Below are 26,378 nucleotides of genomic sequence, written 5' to 3' on the forward strand. Positions count from 1 at the left end.
ATGTTGGTAACCAATCAGTCGGTAGCCATTGGCTTCCATAAGTCAATGGCTACGGTCAGGTCTTTGGTTAATATATTGTTTTGGTATGTGTGACATTTATAATGTTGAACAAAGTCTTAACACTAGAGGGAGACAAGAGCTCTTGAAAAGCCAATCTTTATAATTTAGAACTCAAGATCCTTAAAAAATAGGGAATATTTTGCGCAATGAGATGATACAGTAAAATCAGTCAATTTCACTTGATGTTTTATTGATATGATATTTACATAAAATACATTTTTGTTATAAGAGTAAAGTCATGAATACATTATAACGATCATGATACATTATGAATACATATAATTCCATATCTTAAAAAGTTCTGCTCGTTTGACACATCTTAAGGCATTAGATGATTTTGCAGATTTTCTTGCCCCTGGTTCTTCACTTTAAGATCCTCAAACACAGTATTTCCAGAAACAGGCTAAAAAGAAAATGGAAAAAAAATTACATCTGCATTTATCCAATTGACAAACATATCTGTTCATAAAAAAGTAACACTCACCATCATCTCTTTTGCTGGTCATCGATCTCTCTTTTTCTATTGCGTTTGACACCAATTTTCTTTCTACATTTAGCTCCTCTTGAAGGGCCGCAAGCTGAAACAGCAAGCTGACAATTAGCTTTCATAATAATAGTTGGTTTATTTGTATTAATATATTTGTATAGTAATGTATTTTGTTTTTGTTTTTGTTTTTTTTTAATGAAAATTAAATATTTCATTGTATTTAATGACAATAAACTTTTTTCCATTAAATGCACATAACCAAAATTAAACATACCTCCTGCAGCTCTGCGATTTTTCTGGCCAGCTCGAGTCCTGCGATTCAGGAAGAACATGTAACTAAGTGCAGGTTTGTGGATTATAAGATGCTTATTCATTATACATTTGCTAGGAGTAAGACAATCTGTGCAACACATGAATAAAATGCATTTCTTTACCTATTACATCCTTTTCTTGCACAGGCATGATGTTTTTTCGTAGCAGAAATGCCAAAATCTGGTTCTGGATGTCTGAATCATCCTTTGAATGGAAAACCCGGCTGACTGTAAAAATGGAAATATGCAATTTAGCACACAATTAAGATACAAAGAGATTGATTTAAATGAAATCTATGATTAAAAACCAGTCATTTAGATCAAATTAGCGGCTTGTACTCACCTGGACTTGCAAGGCTTCTTGTATGAACGTTGAGAGCACCAATCAGAAGTAAAAAAGCAAGTCGTGGAAGAAGACTTCCTGAGGATAGTCTGTCCATGGCACTGAGGGAATGATCCTGGTGCGTGTTTGCTCCTGCCTGACCAAAGGCGCTTCTGCTGGAGGCTCATCAGATGGGATACTTTTAATCAGGTGTGAAGACGGGAGGATGTGTCATCGCTGTAAATCAAAAGTGTGACGGGGTACGTTCTGTATCTAAAAGAGGGTCCGTGACAGCTGGGACTGATGTTCTGGCGTGGTCTCAGGGCCAGCGACGGGCAATCAATCAGCGGTGGTGTATGTTAGAACAAGAGTAAATCACTGACAATACTGGGTATCATTCATCTGGGGATGGTAAAATGTTCCTGGCATTCTTCTTTTAATTTAACTAAAAGTATATGCGAGTCAGTGTCCAGAATAACAAGAAACAGTATAATGATGGATGTTATATGTATGATATAATGTCATGGTGGCTTTTACAGATTATAGAAACTCTAGTTGGATAAAGGCTTAAAACGTTGAGACCCATATCTATAATTAACAAACGTGTTGTGTTTAAATAATATTTCTTTTTTGTCAGATTTTTTATTTTTTATATTACAGCTTTTTTACAAGTTCCATAACATCATTGACAAAGTAATTACAATTAAATATTCATATATAATTGCAATTAAATATTTCTTTAAAATAATGATAAATTATATTTCAAATTATTATTAACTTATTATACTGAGTTACTCTACTGCATATTTTAAAAATATATATTTTCTTTTATTATTACAATTTTGAAAGTACACTCTTAAAGGGATAGTTCGCCCAAAAATGAAAATTTGATGTTTATCTGCTTACCCCCAGGGCATCCAAGATGTAGGTGACTTTATTTCTTCAGTAGAACACAAATGAAGATTTTTAACTCAAACCGTTGCAGTCTGTCAGTCATATAATGGCAGTCAATGGTACCCATGGCTTTGAGAGAACATGCACAGACAAAACCAAATTAAACCCTGCGGCTCGTGACGATACATTGAGGTCTTAAGACACGAAACAATCGGTCTGTGCCCTCTGAGATTACCCTCTGAGACGATTCCTTACAGGGGCTAGATGGAGGAGAAAGACGGGATGCTGTGCAACATCTTCGCTTTCGCGGATTCCAACTGGAACGTTTTGGTGTGACTCCTCATCATCAGAAGCCTGGACATGAAGGAAATTAATAAAACAAATTTTTAGCTAAAAAGTATGTTATGACCCCTTTAGATTACATCATTTATAACAGAAAGAAAAATCAACAATACTTACAAAGCATGCTTTGAAGAACTTCATGAAGTTCTTCAAAGAAGGGTGATCAGGTATTACAGGAATCCCTCTTATGGCAACACACTTCATGTCAGTGAGGTCTGAGGTGGCAGAGACAACATTGCATCAATTTTTCAATCAAATGAAAATCACATTTCCGTCGATTATTGTTTTTTTCTGTATTACAGGAAAAGTTCACCCAAAATGAAAATTTGCTGTTAATTTACTCACCCTCAGGCCATTTAAAATGTAGGTTACTGAATCCATGGCCCTTGGTGATTCATAAAATGGAAGTGAAGGGGTTCCATCACTTTGAGCGTCAAGAAAAAAAGCAGATACAGAAAACACAAAATTAATACCCCTGGCTCTTGATGAAATACTGAGATCTTATGAAGCAAAACAATGAGCACATTGACTGTAGCCTTAGCATAGCCTTAACATAAATAAAATGTTTAGTCTAGTATGTTTTAACAAGTATCCCCTTTAGCCACAAGCAAATTGACAGCACTTACATTTCCAGATCATCTTTTTTAACAAGCTTGTGACCTGTTGAGTCATCCATAAACTGCTTCTAAAAATTGCAGTAAAGTTATTACATGGTAGAAAAGACTTGATATTAAATGAAATGTATTCAGTAGCTAGCTAACTAACACTATGTGGACGAGAGATTGCATTTCTTGGGCTAATATCCGGCACATGCACAAAGTATTTCAATATAAGCTTGTTTGTGTAATACATTACTCGCAAAAGTAACGTAAAACAAAAAAAAAAATCCGATCTGTAAAAGACCATGGGTTTGCAATCGACATTCATGCAGTCTTAAATTATATATATATTTTTTTTATTAGCTAACTGTTATATCTTTCATTTATTAATAATGGTTTCAGAGCAAAATGCGCGCCCCTCGAGGAGTCAGTTCAAACAGCAGCTCAGACCAATCAGCTTCTTCGTGTTGCGTTTCTCATTTCGTTGACATTGGCAACAGACTCAAATAAGCTTAGTTGAGTTGATTCAACTTAAAACATTCAAGAGAGTGTGGAAACACATGTAAATCGTACACCTAACTTAAAAAATTCAGTACTACATTATTTTATTTTATTTTTTATGTTTAGTGTACTCAATTAATATGGGTTAAGATTTAGATTTAGATTTAGATTTAGATTTAGTCATTTTGCAGACGCTTTTATCCAAAGCGACTTACAATTTGGGGAACACATGAAGCGATTCATCTTGAAGAGGCAATTCGACAAAGGAAGTGCTTGTAACACCAAGTCTCAGGCAATGTTTAAATAAGTACAAGCTAGCAAGGGAAGGAATAAGTAAGGAGAAAGATTTTTTTTTTTTTATGTGTAGGTTGAAGTCAAGTAGTGTCGAAAGAGATGAGTTTTCAGCTGTTGCTTGAAGATTGACAGGGATCCAGTACTCCGAATATGGGTGGGAAGATCATTCCACCAGCCAGGAATGGTGAACGAGAATGTTCTGGAGAGTGATTTTGAGCCACGAGGCGTCGCTCACTAGCAGATCTCAGACTTCTGGAGGGGATGTAGATTCTTAATAGTGAGTGCAAGTAGGCGGGTGCTGAGCCTGTGGTTGTTCTATGAGCAAGCATCAGTGTCTTGAACTTGATGCGAGCTGCGATTGGTAGCCAATGCAATGAGATAAAGAGAGGTGTAACATGGGCTCTTTTGGGTTCCTTGAAGACCAGTCGTGCCGCCGCATTCTGAATCATTTGTAGAGGTTTGACTGTGTTTGATGGAAGTCCAGCCAGAAGAGCATTGCAATAGTCCAGCCTAGAAATGACAAGGGCCTGGACAAGAAGTTGTGCAGCATGCTCCGTCAGAAAGGGCCTGATCTTTCTGATGTTGTGTAGTGCAAACCTGCAAGATCGAGCAGTCTTTGCAATGTGGTCTTTGAAGGTCATCTGGTTAAATCAATTTCAGGGATAACAGTGTAAAGAACCTTTAAAGAACCATCTTTTTTTAGAGGCACTGTCCATCCATTAGAAACTCTAATTGCATTGAAAGTTGAAAAGAAAATTCTGATCCATATAATTCTTAAAACAATATTTAAGTTTAGTTCATATTTAAGTTAAGTTCATTTTATTTTGTTTGTTAGATATTCAGCTTTTAACTTTTTTCTATTTTCTTTTTGTTTCTTCAGTTTCTACCAATCATTGAATAGTTGACGCAATAATAACATATACAAAATAATTACAAAATTTCTTTAAAATAATAATAATAAATAATACTTCATCAAATATTGTACTCTATATTCATCATTTTGGTGTTATAATGACGTTTTTGTAAAGGAAAACTTTGGAAGTAAAGTATTTTCCATTTGATAGAAACTATAATGCATGAATGAATGAATGAATTAGAATGATAATAAATTATTAAAATACATTTTTATAATTATCATTTATCAGATTTTTTTTAGGAGTTTTTTATTTTTATGGGGTATTTTACCTTTTAATCTTTCTTAAAATTTCCATAACATCAATGACATAATAATAATAAAATAATAATAATTCATCAATTAATATGCTCTTGGTTATTCTATATTTACCGTAAAATATGTTTGTATTTTTAATATTTCATAATACCTTTGTATAGCAACATATATACATTTTACATTATAGTTAGGCTATACATAAATTTAATAATTTTAAAATCGTGGAAGCCTGACATCAGAGTAGCTAAGTAGTTGCATTTTCCAAAAGCAAAAGAGTGATTTAAAGTAATAAATTCAATATCAGAGTGTTTATATTAGCCTGAATTTTAAACATAAACAACGACAATAACCGGGTTTTTAAATATGCACAAAACATCCAGGTAGCCTACTTCTGAAGGAACTTGAGGACTGCGCAGGTTCAGTGTGTTTGTTAGTTCGCGTGCGCGCGCGCTTCTATGCGTGCCAGAATTTGAGCGCGTGCGCGCGTGCGCGCGTGGCATGTCCCGCCCTGCCATCCGTAGCACACACACACACACACACACACACACACAGAGCTCAGCTTTTCCTTCGTGATTTGTGTGTGTGTGAGTGCGAGCTCACAATATTCATCTGCTGAGGGTACAGAGGGAGGGACGGACAGAAACCACGGCTGGCGACAGAAACCAATCAGAGCGACACATTAGCGAAGACATCGATCGGGATTTATTTATCTGACGGAAACCGCCATCAGTCTGTCAAACAATAACCTTCAGAAATCCCAGAGAAACATTACGCGCCGACGACATGGCTGATTTTAGTATTGATCAGAACAACCTGCCTGGCGTTAAAGAGGGTGAGTGAAGAAGAAGAAGATGATGATGGTGCGCGTGCTTTCTGAGGCATTGTGTGTGTGTACGTTACTGCGTTAAAATAAACGGGCAAATGGCACGGCCTTTTAGATGATTCAAAACTGCCAAAAACGATTACATATGATTACATTGTTACGAATTATGAAGGTAAACTGTTATTTTGACTCAATACAGTGGTTACCTGTTATACAATGTAACGTTACGGAAATATTTATGTTACTGAAGGAAGAAGTCAAACAGTGCAATTGAGCCATTCGCTTTACTGAGAAACGCCTCTATCAATATATATCTGATATAGAAAGAGAAAGCGATTAAATTCAGGCCTGTTTTGCCTCAAATATCATGTAATAGATGGCGTGTGATGATGCCTGACGTTAGCTTTAGTTGTTGTGTTGTTGTTGTTGTGTGTGTGTGTGTGTGTGTGTGTTTAGCAATGTGAATGCTGGCACATGTGTTGTGAGAGTCATCATGAAAATCTTCGGCATACTGAAGATGACTGTGGTGCAACACAAGCTGTTGATGACTTATCGTGTTAAGAAAAAAACAACAACAACAACAAAAAAAAAACATTTAGCTTTGCAGACTTTCAACCCACTAATTTTAACCTCATTTTATGCTTAGGGTGGATTAGGATTTACAGACCCTATCATTTCCGCCCCGAGTCCAGTTTGTGATAATATCTGAGGTTCAGACTCCTTTATTGGCCTGAAGCCTAAATTCAAAAGTCAGTGGCTAATTGGGCACCAAGTGTTGGTTTCTAGTTATTTCAAGTCAAGTCAAGACACTTTCTTTTATATAGCGCTTTTAACAATACAGATTGTGTCAAAGCACTTAACAGTATCAAATTGGAGGACAGAGTGTCAGTAATGTATAATGATAAGATTAAACACTCAATTTTCAGTTAAAGGCATTTCATTATTGAATTCAGAGATGTCATTGTCTAGCTCAGTTTAGTTTAAATAGTATCTGTGCAATCAAATCGGCGATAATCGCTAGAAATTAAGTGTCCCTAACTGAGCAAGCCAGAGGCGACAGCGGCAAGGAACCAAAACTCCCTCTGTGACAGAATGGAGAAAAAACCTTGGGAGAAACCAGGCTCAGTCGGGGGCCAGTTCTCCTCTGACCAATTTCATTTAAAATAAATCATTTTAACTTAAGTGGTTATTTGACTCAAAAATGAAAGTCATGTCATTATTTACTCACCCTCTTGTTCTTCCAAACCTGTATGCGTTTCTTTCTTCATTTGAGAACTACAGAAGATATTTTGAAGAATGTTGGTAGCAGTTAATGGTAGCCATTGACCTCCAGTATGGGAAAATATGCTATGGAAGTCAAAGGCTCTTGAAAATATATTTAATTGATGATTTTAATGACTTTTTATGTTTAAAATGATCTATTTTTTTGTTTAGGTTCAGTTATTGGTTTGAAACTGAAATTCAGAAATCAAGTACTTCTGGCTAATTGGGGACCAAATGTTAGTTTCTAGTTTTTTTTTTTTTTTTTTTTAAAGACCTCTTAAGTAGGACAGACCGAGTTAACAATTTTAGGATGTTTTATGCATTTAAAACAAACCATTTTTAATTCATAATCAGTTATTGGTCTTGAACTGAAATCCAAAAATCAAGTAGGCCTAATTCTGGCTAATTGGGGACTAGATGTTAGTTTCTAGTTATCGATTTGATATAAGTTACTTTAACTTAAATACGACCAAGATGGTTAAGACCTTCTGAGGTGGGATAGGCCAAATTCACAAATTTTAAGGATTTCGATGCGTCTAAAATGAGCTACTTTACATGCAAATTCAATTACTGAATTTTAAACATTAAGTAATTCTAACAGGAGGACCAAATGTTGGTTTCTAGGTAATTATTTCATAGAAAATAAGCAATACTTAAAGTTAAATAAAGTACAGTAAGGTTGAGAGCTCTATAGTGGGACAGGCCAAATTCACATGCTTAAAGATGTTTGATGTCTACTTTTTTGTGCTAGATTCATTTTATGATGGATAATATAGTTTATTAAACATCTTATTAGTTTACACAACAACAATCATGACGTTGTCATGACACATGTTTTCCGTTTATTTTATATTATCGCCAGAACAATTTGAGTGAAAGCCTCGACTGTAAACGTAGCGTGTTTATGCGCAAGTGCGTCTGGATGTTTTCAACTTATTAACGGGATGAAAACGAGCAACATACCACATTTCTAACCAGTTTCTGTTTGTTTCTCCTTGAAGAATGTCCTTGTGGTTTCTGTTTTCAGTCGTTTCGTGCGTGTGGATTCAGCATTTTGTTGTTGTGTTGCAGCTGCTCTTTGCTCTTGGAGGCGAAGTTAGGGATGTTTGCCTGGAAAATGTGCAGGCTTAAAAATGTGCTGTTTCTGCTTCCTAGCTAAGACCTCCTGGGATGCGTTCAGCGTTGGTTTCGTGTTTGCTTTGGAGAGCTTTCAGCTTTTCCTTGTGTTGTTGTTACTTGTTTGCCAGTCGCTGCTCGGGTGCTGCTTTGTAGCGCCTTGAGGATCATCATTCTTAATGAATCAGACATTTCAGTTGATGCCATAGTGTTTGTGTCGCTTTGGGCTGTATTTATTTCATGGTGTATGGTATCACCCACAAGTTTTTAATATTAGGAGAAGATCCACCAGCATGTTCTTTTTGTAAAAATCTGTTATGCCAGAAACATGTTTTATTAGATTGAGCTGGGTTTAACTGGGTGTGTCTAAGTAATTTTTAAAATTATTTAAAATTTTAAAATGAGAACTTTTATTTGTCAAGGATGCATTAAATTAACCAAAAGTGACAGTAAAGGCAATTAAAATGCTACAAAAGCTTTCTATTTCAAATAAATTCTTTTGAACTTTCTATTCATCAAACAATCCTTACAAAAAGTCTAGCAGTTTCCACAAAAATATCAATCAGTACAACTGTTTTCAGTATTAATAATACATATTTCTTGAGCAGCAAATCAGCATATTAGAATGATTTCTGAAGGATCATGTGACACTAAAAACTGGAGTAATGATGCTAAAAATTCAGCTTTGCATTACAGGAATAAATTACATTTTAAAATATATTCATATAGAAAAATATTGTTATAATATTTCTGTTTTTACTGAATCTTTGATCAAATAAATGCAGCCTAGGTGAGCAGAAGACACTTTTAAAACATTAAAAAGTCTTAGCGACCTAAACTTTTTAAAAGCAGTGTGTGTGTATATTAAATATGTATTAAACTTTATTTATTTATTATATGAAATTTAAATAAATTCATTAATTCGTTTGCTCAATAAAACATTGAAAACAAACATTCTTATCTTAAATGTGTCAACCTGGCCCATATATCGGTTTACCACTAATATTTAACTGTCATAAATCCAGTTTTCTCGTAACGATAAGCTACATAACTTCGCCATATAACCCAAAAAAGTTTCCAGTACAGGTTCTGCAGCACAGGTTCAACAAATTGGCCTCCAAACCCCTAAAATAGGCTCCATGCATAAGGAAATTAAGCCAGCCTCGAGTAAATGCACAGTCAGCACCAAGATGCTTATTTTCAGTCGGTGCTTTCTTGGTTCCTCCTGCCAAATGATACTCAGCCGTTCTCCAAATCCTGTTAGATAGGGCATTGAGATGTCATAACGTGGCTTCACTAGCCAGCAGCTCTTGGTTCCTCATTTAGCTCTATGAATATCCTGTAGTCTCGGTTCTGCAGCTCTTCTGCTCAAGATGCTAATCAGCAGCAGATGGACGACGACTTTAATCACTGATCTGCAGAAGTGGCTTAATCTTATCCTCGTCTCGCCTCAGCTAAAGACACTGGAAAATTCCTAGGTAAATTAGGATTACGCCAACAGTTTTTCGCATTGTTATTAAACTTGCCATTAAATTCCCTCACGACTGTAGCACACAGTGTGAAACTGGAGCGTGTGTTTGGTTGTATTAATCACGCTCGATTCCCAGAAACAGTAGGGCAGTTTTCCTTGCAGGCCGAAATGCAGAAGGTGCTTTTATCTGATTTAGGTTATCGGAGCTTGTATCAGAGGCTTGAAGGCATGTGTTGTGCTATCAGTCACGAATTAAGGCGATGCATGGATTTCATGGCTTCTCCACCTGCGTTTTGAAGCGTGTCTAAGCAGCTGGGAAGCTGCCAGGTGCAGAATCAGGCCTAAAGAAAACATAAAAAAGCAGATAAGAGGATGTTAAAGGGCGGATGTGGAGGACATGGTTTCAGTTTCTCAGGTTGTATTTATAACTGTGGTGATAATAGTCTGTTGCGCTGCAGTTTCAGTCTAATGCAGACCCCACAGAATTGTGTTCCTTTTATAAAAAAAAATGAAAAATTACAGTGCAATAAGCATCCTTCTTTGATAGATATATATTTGGGAGCTTAAATTGATTTTAAAAGGGATTTAAATATTACAGAATTTGTATGTTGTCAAAATTGAGCTGTGTATTCTTTTTTTTTTTAAATGATTTAATTTAATTTATTTAAATGTAAATTATTTACTGTATTTATTTATTAACATAGTCTTTACTGCTTATGTTTTTTTTTGTTTATTATTTTGTTTTATTTTTGCCATGAATATAGCCTTTATTGTTCACATGGTTTTAAAAAATATATATATTTTATCTTTTTTTTTTTTTTCTACCCGTGAATTAAGTCTTTACTGCTCATATGCCATTTTCCTAATTATTATTATTATTATTATTTATTTATTTATTGCCAGGAATATAGCCTTTACTGCTCATATGGTGTTTTGTATTATTTTATCTTTCATTTTTTGCCATAATATAGTTTTGCAATAAATATATTCAATAGTTTGTGGATCAGTAGGATTTCTTTTAAATGTTTCTTTAAAAAGTCTGATTTCTTATTATTGTCAACGGTGAAAACAGCTGAGCTGCTTAATATTTTTATGGAAACTGTGATGGGCTACTTTAAATGGAAATTTCAAAAGAACCGCATTTAATTGAAATAGAAATCTTTTGTAATATTATGATCAATTTAATGCATCCTCACTGAATAAAAGTAATAATTTCTTTAAAACAATAGTGTAAGTCCAGTACTAACTATACTGTGCATACAGATAAATGCTCGTATGATAAAATTTTCACCTAAATCCGTTTTCCTGAGGTTTGTGTTGTGAACTTCCTGTGTGGGTTGAAACTATGACGTGGTTCTTTGTTAACCGTAAATAACCTGATTTTTATCTCTTTCTGTCTGTTTGCAGTGTGCCGGGACTTTGCTGTGCTAGAAGACCACTGTCTGGCCCACAACCTTCAGGAACAGGAAAGTAAGTCCTCTCATACCCTCTTAAATGAACGTTAATGCTTGGAAAGTTATGACCTGTTATCCTGAAGCTGTTTGTTGACACCAAATGAGTCATTCAAAGCCCCTACGGTGTTTCCCCATCCTTAATAGAGCATAAAAATGAATGGCAGTGGAAAGAAAAGTCTAAACTCCCCTCAGCATCTTCCCCTTTTACCTGCAGTGTGAGGTCTTATAGCTTCACCACAGATCACACATGCCATCATATTGAGTTTATTAGCACGAATGTATGAGGAAACCATGTTGAAAAAGACAAAGAGCTCTTGAGGACACGATGAATGTGTGGTCACATTTACTGTTGTTTGGTGAATTTTTGAATAGGAATCCACGCATTAGGGAGTTTAATGCGAGGGCGAAACTAAAGTTTCCACAAGTAGACGAGTTCAAGTTGGTTATGCAAATTCCCCGTGTTGACCAACAGAAAGCAGTTTAGTTTTAAAGTGACTTTTGTGCTGGCGGCAATAGCCTCGTGGGCAGCGTGCCGACGTCCCGAGTTCGAATGCTTCATACACTACTGACAATGGACAATTTTTCTAATGAAATGACTCCTTAAAGGGATAGTTCACCCAAAAATGAAAATTTAATGTTTATCTGCTTACCCCCAGGGCATCCAAGATGTAGGTGACTTTGTTTCTTCAGTAGAACACAAACAAAGATTTTTTTTTTTAACTCGAACCGTTGCAGTCTGTCAGTCATATAATGCCAGTCAATGGTACCCATGACTTTGAGAGAAGAAAAAAACATATATAGACAAAACAAATTAAACCCTGCGGCTCGTGACGATACATTGAGGTCTTTAGACAAGAAACGATTGGTCTGTGCAAGAAACTGAAGAGTATTTATATAGTTTTTTTACCTCTGATCCGCCACACGGTCCAACTGTCCTGAGCTCCTTCACACAACAGCCGGCACCTGACGCGTCGTCTTCTTGCTTTACGGTGGATCGCAGACTTAAGTGCATTATTGCCACCTATCTCTCAAATGGACCATTGACACTCCTAATTGATATTGTAGATAGTGTCAATGGTCCTTTAAAGGGATTGTTCATCCAAAAATTAATATTCAGTCATGAATTACTATCCCTCATGTCGTTCCAAACCCGTATTACACAAATTAAGATGTTTTTTATGAAATAAAAACCACGTTAAAGGCCCAGAAATGTAGCATCAGTAAAATAGTGGTTCAACCGTAATGTTATGAAGCTATGAGAATACTTTTTGTGTGCAAAGAAAACAAAAATAAAAAATTTTCAACAATTTCTTCTCTTCCGTGTCAGTCTTCGCCACACGTTCACAACAGTACCACGACACATGCGTGTGTTTACTTTGCGCACAAAAAGTATTCTTGTAGCTTCATAACATTACGTTTAAACCACTGATGTCACATGGACTATTTTAATAATATCCTTACTATCTTTCTGGGCCTTGAACGTCTCAGTTGTGTTGCTGTCTATGCAGACTCAGGAAAGCTCTCAGATTTCATCAAAAATATCCTAATTTGTGTTCCAAGGGTCTTACTGGTCTGAAACGACATGAGGGTGAGTAATTAATGACACAATTTTCATATTTGGGTGAACTATCCCTTTAAGACAAAGCATCTGATGGGGTTTTCCTGAAGAGGTACAGCAGATTCTTTCAACAATATTGTGTTGGAAAGATCTGAAAACTCCCTGTTTTAGAGCTGATACGTGGGCAGGTGTTAGAAACACAACTCGTCTCTTGTGAAATTCAATTATTCGGAAGTCTTCTAGCAAGTCCATATTTGTGTGTGATCACAAAACTTTGATCTGCTTAATCAATGCTATAAATGAACCCGTGAGAGTTCCTTAAATATCTCACCACATCAACCTCTAAAACTTTGGTTATTTTTATTTCAGCAGAGCAGTGTTATAATATTATTTAGCATAGTATTCATTCATATTTTGCATTACTTCAGTTTTCATTTCAATTAAGTCTTAGCCATAGTTTAGATTTTAATTTTTTTTTTTTTTAAATTAACTAAATTTTAGAAATGTTTTATATTTCTGTTAACTTGTTTTTTTTTGTTTGTTTGTTTTTAATAATTTTAGATCTTCAGCTTATTTGTGTAGCCATGTCAGCAAAACAAGTTTTTCATTTATTTAATTTTATTTTACCTTTCAGTTAAATGATTTTTAATGTGTTTTTATAGATGTATTTAGTTTATAATAACAGTACTATTTTTTTTTAATTAGTTTGAATAATTTGAGATCTTCAACTTTAGTTGCCAATGCAGAATTTTCGTTATCCTTTCAGTTTTCATATAGTATAGTTCTTTCATTTTAGCTTTTTTAATTTACAAAAACGATTTGCAAGCGATTTAGTTAACAATATCAACACTACAGGAGAGCTTTTTTATCAGTTGTAATAATTTTAGATCTTCAATAATAATTTAATTTTAGATTTGCTGTCAAGGCAGCGTTTTTTAAATTTTCGTTTAGCTTTATTTCAGTTAATGAAGATGATTTGAGTAGTTTTAGATTTAGTTAACAATAACAACACTGCAAAGCTTTTATATGACTGAACACAGCAGCTTCTTTGACCATTGAATCAACAGGCCTGACCTTTCATGCAAGTCAGAGAAACAGCTTGCGTGTCGCACATCAACTTTTAGTCGCGCTGGCAGATGCTGCTAAACCGTCCCAGCTGAACGAATTTCATTGAATGAAAGCCAGAGAATGCCTCGTTCTCGATTTTTATTTAACGCTCAAAATGGCACCCTGTAAAAAATGTTGCTAGCTTGACTGACATCAGGTATATCCATCACACAAATGTTTCAGTTTATAGCTTTTCTTTCTGGTGCTCTTTCTTAAAAATAGCGTACGCTCGCAGCCACAGGATCAATAAAAGTGTTCAGACTTTAGGAAGATGATGCACTGTGTCGGCTAGAATTGCGTCAGTGTCTACGATTTACTGCCTTGTCGACGTAACACAGCCTTGAAATGGCAACCGGTTTGATGCTGTTTCAGAACATGTGCTCTCAGCTACGTGTATATCAATATGTGATATGCGATGACATATTATATATGATTTAACATGGTCACTGAATTGTCAGCTTTTTTGTTTTGTTTTATTTTTCTGTAAAATTAATAAAACAACTTATCGACAATTGAAAAAAATTTACAAAAAATGTGTTTTGTTCTTATTTTGTATTATTTATTTTGCTTTGGTAGTTTTCACTGAATTTTAATATTGTTTGAATATATATATATATAATAGATTCATTGTTTTATAATTATATATACACTATTTTTTATTTTTTAAACACTTAAAATGTAAACTCTTTCAACGATTTATTCTTCAGTGGTTTGTAATGAGTTTTCTGAACAATCAATGTAAATGTCAGTCTTGTGAATGTTTTAAAGCACTAATAATAGTTAATATTAATAAGTAAACAACTGACTGAATCAATTAGTCAATAATAATAATAATAATATTAATAATAATTTGATTACAGCAGTATTATCAATTATTATTATTATATTGCATGTTTTGTAGTAATATATAATAATAATAATACTTGAAATAACACAAATACCACTACTACTCGTGTTGCTACTACTACTAAAAATAACAACAACAACAATTGATATAAATGTCAGTTTTGCGCGAATGTTTTAAAGCGCATATAATTAATATGAATAAGTAAATGATTTACTAAATGCTAAATTAGTTTTGACTTAATATTCTGTGATTAGTCAGTAATGATGATGATAATGATAATAATGACTATAATAGTATTATCAATAGTTATTGTGTTTTGTAGTAATACATTTCAAATATAAAACAAAATACCATTCTTCCTCTTCCTACTACTACTAATACAAATAATTATAATTATAATAATAATAACAAACAAAATATCAGTAGCAGTAATAGAAGTATTAATTGTTTAATTAAATTTATTATTATTATTAAATAAAATAAAGTATTTAACTTAAACTAATTCCATGATTTTTATTATTCAGTAAATTATTTAATGTTTTCTTACAAATCTGTGTAAATGCACAGGCTATTTGGAATATCTTTTGTTGGTAGCACTTTTTTACAGTCCTGTTCCTCATGTACATACTATGCACTTATTATAGTAATTATAATAACTAGGTACTAACCCTAAACCTAACCCTACCCGATGAAGTTACTAGGTATTACCAGAACTTTCTTAGATGTACTTACAGCGTACCTACCCAAGTACACATGCTGTACAACAAAGTGCAACCCTTTTGTCTAATTTATTTGTATTAGACACACTTCGAAGTGAGCATCTAAACATCAGGTTTCTCTTCCTTTCCTCTTCCAGTCGAGAGCCACCTGGCATCCAACGTCCACAAGAGCCGCCTGGTGCAGCAGGACCTGCAGGTGGCCAAGCGTCTGCAGGAGGAAGAGGACAAGCGGGCCAAAGCTGAGAACCAGAGACAACATCGCCACTTGTGAGTCACCTGAAACCCTCACCACGAGACACCAGAAAGATGCCCATCATCGAAAGATCAAACTGTACTCTTCCTGTTTAGAAAGGAAGGTCGTTCTTTTCTCATATCTTCCCAAACTCTTAGCAGTATCAGACGCTGCAGAGCCAGTTGGGAAATCCTGCTTGTTTTGCTGTCTGTTGAGATAAGAGCTGTTGTAGGAGTGTGTACTTGCATTATCAGTCCTTGATAACTGCTGTTGTCTCTCAGATGTTGACATTGTGTAAAGCTGTGTCTCCGCTTCACATACAGAAACACAATATGTGAGTTTAGTTTGGCTTCTGCTGCGCTTAGAGCTTGAGTCTGGCCTTGTGTCGTCTCATAGTGTACTGTGGCAGTAAAATGTTTTGACTTCTGCTCATGGCACATGCGGATAAAGTGTTCCTTCCTGCTGGGCGACGTCTCAAGGTCTCTGAGCTGATGCTATCATCAGAGTATGAGCGGGACAGAGCGAGAGACCAGTGAGCCTGAGGGGAGACTCGTTCCACCGCTCAAATACTGCAGTTAGTGTGCCAGCAGAAGATACTGTTATGGATATTAAGATTTTGTTAAAGAAATGAATACTAATGCTAAAAAAATGTTAAGCAGCACAACTATTTTCAGAATATTAGACTGATTTCTGAAGGATCATGTGACACTGAAGACTGGAGTAATGATGCTGAAAATACAGCTTTGCATCACAGGAATAAATTTAGTTTTTAAATATAGGAATAGGAAGTTATTTTAAATTCTAATAATATTTCACAATATAGCTGATTTTACTGTGTTTTTTTTGAGCAAAAAAAAAAAAATGCTGCCTTGATCTAAACACTTTCTAAACAAAAATTGTCTTGTCTTCTGTGCTACTTGACTGAAAAGCTTGTGTTGCCTAAACATGTCTTTAAGTCAAACTAATTACATTAGGTAGGTTGTAATGGGATTGCTTTACTAATTACTCTGTCTGACTCTGAATGGTAATCACATTACTAATTACTGGTGAATTAATCTCCCAATCCTGTGTATATATATATAATAAAACGATTTAATATCTAATTGAAGTAAACCTGAAATATAAATATTAAATGCAACCTACACTCTTTAATCAAAGAATAGAAATGCAACCAACTGAAAGTTTTAAGTACTAAAATTACTAAAACTAAAAAATTTTTATAGACATAAAAATAAAAAATGTACTATTATACATAACATACTACAAAATACCACTGGGTTTTGTATGATTCCAAGTTTAATGTGAATAATTGACAACTACCTAAGGCACTTAAAACATAAATCACACTTATTTATGACAATTAGTCATTAGCACAAATTTACGATCATTGTAGCCCTAGATAAGTTACTCTGTTACCCATTTAACCAAACACTGCAGACAGTCTTCCAGGAACACAGTCATCTCACAGGAAGTGAGAGCCATGGTGGCTGATGTGAGAACTTGCAGCGTGTAAACTCGAGTGTTTTCTTTCCCTCTGTCCTGCCAGGGAACGCATCGACAATGAAATGGCTCAAGAGATTCAAGAACAACTGGTCCGGCAGGCTGAACAACAGAGGCAGCAGGAGGAGAAAGATGAGGTGAGAGCCATTCACACACTCGCTTCAGGTCGGTCAGCGGTGCGGCTGCGGTTTAGCCACACCCACAGCAGTCACATGACTTCATTGTGTTTGTAGCACTTGAGAATGCATGCTCTCGCATTCTCTGTGTGTTGGTCATAGGAAAAGCATAGATGTATCCACACCCATGACTGTTACAGCAGCACTCATTCTTCTGAATTTGTGTTTGTATGTGTTTAACTAGGCCATCGCCCGGAAGCTGCAGGAGCGAGAGATGAAAGAGGAGAGAAAACGGCAAAAGCATATGGAAGGAAACCACGAGGAGTACTATGATGATAAAGGTGCGTAGATGCCCTCTGGTGGAAGGTCGAGCAAAGATGGGGTTTGGAGAAGAGAATATGTGGGTTTGGATCGGTAAACACATTTGACTGCTGTTCTCCGAATCTACAGCGCCACATCACACTTTACCACAGCAGTGAATTCGAAGTCTGAATTCATCGGATACCATGAAACACAAGGACAAAACACATCTTCATTCGTTGCATGCAAAAACAAACACAACCAGTGCAGTCTGATTCACGAACAAATGACTTTTTCTTGCAATGAATCGGTCTGAGATGTTTTGTTATTGTGAATTAAAACCTTTTTTTGTTTGTTGGAATAAAGCTGAAATAGAAAATGACAAAAGGACAGAACCGAATCACTAAAATTAAAAATGGAAATAAAAATAAAATCTAATTCAAATATTTATGATGCTTATAATAGTATATAAATAATACTAAAATAACTAACATTTTGGGTGAATGAATGGCTGAATCCAGCTAAATAGACATTCTCATATATATATGTTACAGGATGCATGAACAGTGTTGTCATTTGATTCAATTTAAACTTTTTATTTAATAAACAGAAATGCAACTAACTCAAAGTACTAAAACTATATATCCTATACTATATGAACTATAACTGATAGATAGATCACATCTAACTGCATCGGTTTTTTATATATAATTTTCTAAATGGCTACAAAAACAAATAATTGGTTAAATTTGTATAGTTTTGTACAGAATTTTTAGCATTTTTCTATTTTGTAGCATACATAAATATAACAGTGAATGTTATAAAACGATAAAATCCAATAATACTAACATTAAAGTGTAATAAATTGTAAAAACAAAACTAATTTTGAGAGTCAGCCAGTAGTAGGACATTGGAGTTTTGACATTCTTCACCACAGATTAGCGTCACATTAAGGAGGGGTTTGGAAAAATGAATCGTTAAACGAATCCTTTGGGAGTCGTTGAGCAAATAAGGTAAACATAAATGCACATTATAAGACTATGAAAGTGTTTTTTGACCTTGCATGCATGTCAACCTCCCAAAACCAAATTATGAACCTTTCATTACCCATAATAGGGGCACATTAACACACATTTCATGCATTCCAGACACTTCCAGACACTTCTATCTGTTTATTGTGAAGTTAAACATGTCAGCTAACTTGACCGCATGTTAGTATGCAACTTAAGTTTGTTTAGTAAACATTCGGTAACTCTGGGACGGATCTAAAATAGCACCAGCAGACTATCTTGCGTTTGTAATGGGTTACCATTTAACGACAAATGCTACAAAACTGGACATGCAAGTTGTTCATGTCAACACGGCATCTGTTAACTCCACCCGCCCTGAACGGCTGCTCTTGCGTGCCACAGTTTGCATTCGAACTGTTTGCTCTCTCATGTTATGTAATCATTCTCTCATGCCATCATTTGAATGTGTTTAGGCTCTCCTGCTGGTTAGCCGGTATCGTACCCGTAGGGTCTGTTTGCCTCGTTAAACATGCTCAAATCTCTCATTCATGGGTGTTTAATTAATTGTTTCAACGAAACCCGCCTCAAAGCCTAAAGACTGAAACTTTAGCACGTAATGCATTGCTTCATGTTGTAAGGATGCTGTCATGATGAGCAGAGATTAGCACCCGCCTACAGGCCACATCATAAAAGATTGAGCATCTCAGGGAGTATTTTTTATATCTTTATCTCCCTCTCGAACTGTGACTGCATAGCTGGGCTCTGTTCTCACGCCAGGATGCAAACAAATAGGCCTAGGCTGTGCTTATGCAGGGATATGTTAGGGAGGAGATCAGACATGTTTATCTGAATCCTTGATGCATGAATCTGCAATAAAGAAATAGTTGTGGGAGGGTTAACGAATGCAAAAGGCTTGGTTTATTGGCATAAATGTGGACGAAAATGCTCATGAGCCTATTTATAAACGCCTACCATGTGCACTAATTTGAGATTTGGTTGTAGAAATAGGATTAAGACTGAGAAATCTGTGAAGAATTTTGAATATTTTGCTGCAGAGAAACACTGGTTTGCAGCCAACTGGTTGAAATAACATAACCCTTTTTTTGTTTGATTGCTTGTTTTATTTTTGTTTTGTAAAAATAACATTCTCAGTCCCAACCCACATGTTACTCCGTATTAAACTCTGTGAATCAGGAAAAAGCTGACTTTTCTAATGTGTTAAACTGAAGTTGCTGTAAACAGGATTCAAAATTAACACTCAGCCAAATGCACTTTCCAGTCGCTTTCCATTTAGAATTTTTACACACTATAATACAATAGAATTTTTAGACACTGTTTTAAACAATACATTAAGTATATCATTAATATTATCATCAGAATTATCAGAAAATAATGGCCACTCGACGTGAATTATATAAATAATTTTAATAGCACAGCCATTCGAAACCCTAAGTTCTACCACGCGCATAGTAAAGCGATCACCGACAATTATTTTATGCTGGAATTAATGTAATCACAGATATTGGATACCAGTCGTGTCTAAAGTGAAAGTAAACATGCGGATCAAAAGATCAGATCTGTGCGTTAAGACTTGGAGTGTAAACACAGCCTTTGTGACAAAGTTGTAATATATTATAGTATATGAGTGACAAAATGGCAAAGAAAAAATAAATAAAAATGTTTTTAAGTAAATATAAAATGTATTAATACTTTTATATTAAAAATGAGATAAATAGTTTAAAAGCCTTAAATATACAAGTTAAATGTTCTCCAATCACTTGACCCTTGGTATGCATGGCATTAGTTAATTTTGGACCCTGGCTGACTACTTCATTTGAATGGCTTTGTACTAATTGTCAACAATAGCCTTATTTACCATTTTACTTCCTGCATCATCCACAGTGAACTAACCCTTGTGTACTAACCCAGACAATTTCCCTCCTTGTTCTTGCACTCCACCTTTTGCCTCACACTTGCTTTCACACAGCCCCCCGATTTCCACCAGACCAACGAGAGCCAAAACCCCGTTCCGCTTCTCCAGGTTACAGAAAAGAGAAGAATCATGACTACAATCGAATTCTTTCCCCGTACAACTCTCCTGAGCCTGACAGAAAAAGATATCCCAATAGCCGTAGTCGATATCCGGAACATGAGCCCGTTGAGTTCGGCCGATCTAGGCATCCGGAGAGTCCAAGCAAGGGAAGGATCCTCGAGTACCACTCACCTGAGCGACGACCGAAAGAGAGAAACAAACCCCTCGATCTCGATCACACAGAACCACGTAGAATGAAGAAGCAAGATCAATGGGATGACCTGGAGCCAATGGTTCGCCGGAAGGAGAGGCCTCCAAGGGATTTCTCTGCCGGCCGGGACAAGGAGAGGATCAGGGATCGAGAACGAGAATGGGATGGACTGAGAGCCAAGGAAAGGTCTAGAGATCGCAACCAGACAAGAAGTCAAGATCGACATTTTAGCGGTGTTGACAGGGACAGGAACGTGGACCGAAACGGCCATGGACATGGTAGCAGAGACAGGCAAAGAGAACGAGGCAGAGATGGGAACAGGGGGAGGCACAGAAGCAGGGAGCGAGAACTGGACGATTACGGTCTCGCCCCAGCTAGAGGATGCTCAGAAGAAAGCCTGGAGTGGGAGGATCACAAGAACAGGCCGAGGCTCCCGTCAGGTCCTAATGAGGTGTTTGAGGAGCCCGTTCTCAGAGGTCCCTCAAGCGAGGGTCGGTCCCCTGGTCATTCTCCCAGAGAGAGAGGTATGGCCCGAGGCCCGTGTGTTTGAGTGAACCTGCTTGGACTTTGCATTGCCATCTGGTGGTGGGAGTGCTGTCAAGATTTCCTTTTTCCTGTGTATTGGTGATTTGGGTTTCTTGTCTATTTTTGTGGAACCTTGTGCACTAAATCTGGTCCTTCCTGATCATTCCTTTCTTAATCCCAAACCAAAAATGGCTGATTGAGTTCTGTGTGAAAAGTTTGTGTGTCGTTCTTTGTGCTTTCAACGTGGATTAATGTCCTCTGATGCCCCCTGCAGGTCGGAAGCCGCGAGGAGAATATGGCATGAAGGAGGCAACGCATGGACTGGCCCACTTAGATCTACAAGACCAGGAGCTCATAGACTTGGAGGTGGCACGCAAGCTACAGGAAGAAGAAATTAAGGCATCTTGAGTCTCTCTGGTTGTAATTATTGGTGACATGTAATCCACAAATGTAACTGTTTTATTTATTTATTTTGTGTATATATATATTTTTTTTTACAGGCGAGTCAGTTGGACAGACGAGCCGCTCAAGTTGCACAAGATGAGGTATGGTATGGTTTGTTGTTTTTGTGCACTGTCAGGGGTGTTGCTCATCTTGTTTGTTTTTTACAATTTGTTTTGTGACTGTATTTTAAGGAATTAGCACGACGGCTATTGGAGGAAGAGAAAAGGGAGTATAAGAAATCGAGAGATAAGGAGAAACAAGTGATGGAGAAACGACGGCCTGAGGTGGAATATAAGGTAAGCAACATCCATTCCAACTAAGTGTAGTTCTGGTCTTGAATGCTGATCGGTCAATATAGTGATCCAGCCACCCTTTAAAACCTTATTTTTAGAGATTGATAAATATTTACATTAAAAAAAAATTATATATATATATATATATATATATATATATATTTTTTTTTTTATTGATTGTTTGGTAGTTTATATGTATTTAACTATATTTATTAAATAATAAATAACAAGTAGATATTAATATAAATTCTTGGAAAAAGTTACTTTTTGTTTTGTTTTGGCATTGCATTTCTTTGCTTTTTGTTTGATGTTTTGCAATTTAACCAATCTGTTACTACAAAAAATACAGTTTAATAAAACTGTGTGAACACAGTTTGTTTTAGCAATTATTTATTTTTAACGAAAGAATAACAAAAATATGAATAGATTAAATATTAAAATAATATTAATAAATACATTTAACTAAGTTCTATATAAATGTGTAAGTTATAATACAGTAAATATAAGTGAGTTATAGATATTTCATATTTCTAATGTTTATTTATTTAATGTATTTTATTTTATGGTTATATTAGTTTGTTTAGGTTAGTAATTAATTGTTATATTAATAGTAATATAGATTTTGAAATTATGGTAGCAAGGACATTGCTACAGTGTCAGTGAAATTTTAATGGAACTGTTAATGTAATGTTAATGTAGAGGCCTTTGCAATTCATGTATTAGATACGACATGTTCAAGCAGGTTAAATGGACAATATATTACCTGCTAATGCTGCTGAAACCCACATTATTCCATGTGGGCCTGGTGACGTTGACCCTGTCAACACTATTGACACGCTCTCTGCTGCTTTGTCACATTAGCAAGTGCAAGAAGAAGTAGTACGACCACGCACGCGAGAAGAGCCGCACATCAGAGAGGACGAGTACCAGAGAGCACGCAACCACAAACCCACCAGGTACCACATCTCAACTCATTAACACACTCACGCTGTCAGAAGTCTTGCTGGAGTCTCATGTTCCCCTCGGTTTTTCTTTCCAGGCCGCCGCCTCCTACACAGCACTACGAGAACATAAACCCGAGCTACGTGTACGCAGACCCGTACTCCCCTCGCCCTCCATCAAGACCAGAGGCGGCGTACAAAGGTTCACATAGCACTAATGAGATGTCATGCTTTAAATTCTAATAACTTTTTAAATATGGCTGTCTGTATCTCCTCATCTCATTTTAGGTGCCTACTACAGACAGTGACCATAAGCCTCCGCTGCTGTCCAATCATGAGTCCGTTCGGCCCTTTATTTTGCGAATCAGTAGAGGAGAAGTGATTCAGAAATACTTGGAGGCTTTCGGCAGAAGCTACTGACACTTTATTTTATTTTTCCTTCTTCGGGTCATCGCATCAGATGAGCCGATGTCGTCTCTTCGTGTTGTGAAAGAGTCTTTTACCCTGGAGCTACGAACTACTGGGCGACAGGGACGGTTCCTGTTTGCTTCTCATGTTCTTGTCTTATTGCGGATGACTGGACAGGAAGGGATCTACTGCACAGCTCTCTCGAATATCCCTTTTCTCTTGGCGTCTATAATGAAGTTTCGTCTTGATTCCATGTTGAGTTCAGGATACAGCGGTTTTCCACTTTTTCGTTGTTTTTATTTAACGGAAAACGTGCTTGAATTTATAAACGGCACACTTTTGTGCTATATATTTATTGATTTATTTTGAGAAGATATATTTTATTTTATATTTTGATTCGTGTTTTAAATCGCTGATTGCTTTACCCTTTCCCCCGATCGATCTGAAGAGACTGTTAGCATAAACCAGGAGCGATCCAATTTCTGGAGATGCAAAATTCCACATATCTCAACGTCTTAAGAAGCAGGTATCAGGGTGAGGTTGTCGGCGCTTCTTCATTTTGCCTTCATATCATTCATGAGAGACTCTTTACTCACACTGCGGGCTCATGTACAGCAAGGGTTCAAGACGCTCAGCCTTCGGGTGCCTTCGTTTTTGTGATATTTCCCTCTTCACCTGCAGTGTCGGTAGCGATTCTCTCATTTTCTTCGTAGGTGCTTCAGGACCTACTAATATGCTCCAGTGTTCAAGTGCATGCTGGCTGAATGTGAACTCTATGGGGTCTATATGAATCTTGTCCAAAAAATGGCCACTAACATCTCTTCTACTCATTTTTTATTTTTATATATTTTTGTTTTATTTATAATTAAATAAAAATCCAAAATACTAGTTTTAAGGCATGTAGTAGCATTGCTGTTGGCACAGATGTAAACGGTTTTCTCGCTTGCTGCATCGTATGCAATTCATGCTAATATATAAGTGTTCGGATTTGCAGTGCTTTGCATTTGGTGGCAAACTTACTTTAAGCAGGGACATAAAAACTGACCAGCAAAAAGATCAAGGCAGCAAACAAGTGACTATGGCGTTTATCTGGCACTTTCTATGAATAGAGTACAAAACAGGGCCTGAAGCTCTGAGGAAAACAAGTTACATGTGTGTTTCAGCAAAAGATCAGTGAGTTGTTGTTTTTTTGTTTTTTTTACTTACAACTTTTAGAACTTGTCTAAATCAAAATTTAAAAACTAATTTGTCCAATTTTTAGCAATTGTTTATTTCTTACAGAGAGCATAAAATAAACTGATTACAAATTTTAAATGTCTGAACTAAAAATATACAAAAAATCATTGGTTGGATTTTGCTAATTTGAGACCAAATGCTTTTTTTTTTTGTGAAATGAATCAAAAATAAGTGTGCAACCTTTAGAAAAGTGTTGTTTTGCTTTGCTTTTTTGTTTGCTTTCCGTTTTCCCACTGCATTTCTTTGTTTTTTGCGTTTTATTTTTTTTTTGCATTGTTTTGATTTTTGGTTGTGTTCTGATTTCCCACTGCATTTTGTTTGTTTATTTATTTTATTTTTGCATTGCTCTTTGTTTTTTGTTTTTTTCTGTTGCTTTGGTTTGTATAGTTTTTTTGTTTGTTTGTTTGTTTTGTTTTTTGTTTTGTCTTGCAGTTTATTATTTGCGGTCGCCATAATTTTGGTCGTTTACATTGTGTAAATACAATGTAAAAACAATTTGTGTGGGTGTTTATTTCAAGCAAACAGAAAAAAATAAAATAAAATAAAAAATAACATTTTAAAAAGTATAGATGAACCATGTTGCACATTTTGCTTAAATTAATTTTATAATTCGGTTAGAGTTCACTAGTTGGGCACCAAAACCAATTGTTTTTTTAGTAATTAAAATAGATTTAACAGTATTATGATGCTTTTGTGTGATATCAAAATAATTTGATGTTTTTAATGCTAGCTATAAAATCATTTATCTAGCTTGTATAACAGTTTACTCCCAAGTACTCCTTTTTTTATTTATTGCTTGAGAAAAAACCAATTTTGCACCCTTTTTATGGAAAGTGCCATATGCTCATCACTTTATCAGGGCTTTTTTTTCTCTCTCTTACTGTTCAGTCATGGCTTACATTACATATTCCTGTCAAAATGTGTTTTAAAGGGATTACATTCCGCTTGGCTTTTGGGAATGGGAATATGATTGTGCGGGCTACATGTAGCATCCTGTACAGATACAACTAAAGACAGCAGCTACTTTTTGTATCGCATTAGTGCCTCTATAAGACCAGTGTTCGACTAGTGCTGAACGCTCCCATCTTTTGCTGTGGAGAATGACAATATGCCAGTGTCGGTGCATTCCAATGAAAGGCATGGCCTGAAATGTGTCCAATAAACATGTAGGGAAAATATCTTCTGTTGCCATGCTGCTATGCTTAAAAGGTGATTTAAGAACATTTTCTTGTGGAATTGTATTACTGAATCAGTTTTGAATCACTTTACGTGTGTGTTTTAGTGATGAATGTGCATATATATCTCTCTCTCTTTCAGTGCTGTGTCAATCTAGAGCATATCACGGTGCGCTGTAGTATTTGAAAACAATTGTACTCTACAATTCTGATACTAATTGGCTGGATGGGTTTTGTGCCAAATGTCATTCAACATTCAGGGATTTAAAAAAAGCATTGCTATAAAACTGTCAATATCTGATGGTCTTGTGATTTGAGGGACAAGCAACTGGTTTACAAATGTTTTGCTTGAGGCTGTAAACAAACAAATTGAAGTTTTAGCACCTGATATGCTGTTGTAAATGTGTGTGTGTGACAGAGCGACAGAGACGTGAGCATTTTTCACTCAACGTACGAAGATGACGTCCATGCCAGTTTGTTTTACAATCAACTGCTGCTGGAAACGTTTTGTTACCGGCGAAAGTGTTTGTATCTTGCACATTCTCATAGCTTCCACTGGCCAACTGTAAATACCAAATAAATGACTTTTAAAGGGTATGTTTGTGTCTGTCGAGTG

At 35.9% G+C, this 26,378-nt stretch overlaps 2 protein-coding genes and 1 long non-coding RNA gene across 4 annotated transcripts; 1 reads left to right on the forward strand and 2 right to left on the reverse strand.

Moving 5' to 3' along the window:
- Positions 1-250: 250 nt before the first annotated feature.
- Positions 251-1,952, reverse strand: uts2d (urotensin 2 domain containing). The gene is made up of 5 exons (XM_058759470.1): positions 1,202-1,952; positions 982-1,086; positions 822-859; positions 545-638; positions 251-463 (listed from the first exon to the last, which is right to left on the reverse strand). Exons 1-5 carry the CDS (start codon positions 1,296-1,298, stop codon positions 438-440), a joined length of 360 nt encoding a protein of 119 aa, XP_058615453.1. The 5' UTR covers positions 1,299-1,952; the 3' UTR covers positions 251-437.
- Positions 1,953-2,309: 357 nt separating this feature from the next.
- LOC131530502 (uncharacterized) lies at positions 2,310-2,869 on the reverse strand. Its single transcript, XR_009268406.1, has 3 exons — positions 2,762-2,869; positions 2,534-2,631; positions 2,310-2,428 (listed from the first exon to the last, which is right to left on the reverse strand). It is a non-coding gene; the product is annotated as an uncharacterized LOC131530502 (long non-coding RNA).
- Positions 2,870-5,437: 2,568 nt separating this feature from the next.
- On the forward strand, positions 5,438-26,378 carry ccdc50a (coiled-coil domain containing 50a). Of its 2 annotated transcripts, XM_058760811.1 has the most exons (12): positions 5,438-5,813; positions 11,062-11,124; positions 15,477-15,606; positions 17,118-17,208; positions 17,432-17,528; positions 20,485-21,264; positions 21,540-21,664; positions 21,766-21,810; positions 21,901-22,005; positions 22,864-22,958; positions 23,042-23,145; positions 23,232-26,378. In XM_058760811.1, exons 1-12 carry the CDS (start codon positions 5,765-5,767, stop codon positions 23,249-23,251), a joined length of 1,704 nt encoding a protein of 567 aa, XP_058616794.1. In that variant the 5' UTR covers positions 5,438-5,764; the 3' UTR covers positions 23,252-26,378. The 2 variants fall into 2 exon arrangements, with proteins under 2 accessions (XP_058616794.1, XP_058616795.1); XM_058760812.1 differs by lacking the exon at positions 20,485-21,264 and having other exon boundaries at positions 5,446-5,813.

This window comes from Onychostoma macrolepis, chromosome 22 (assembly GCF_012432095.1).
Source record: "Onychostoma macrolepis isolate SWU-2019 chromosome 22, ASM1243209v1, whole genome shotgun sequence".
NCBI classification, from domain to species: domain Eukaryota; kingdom Metazoa; phylum Chordata; class Actinopteri; order Cypriniformes; family Cyprinidae; genus Onychostoma; species Onychostoma macrolepis.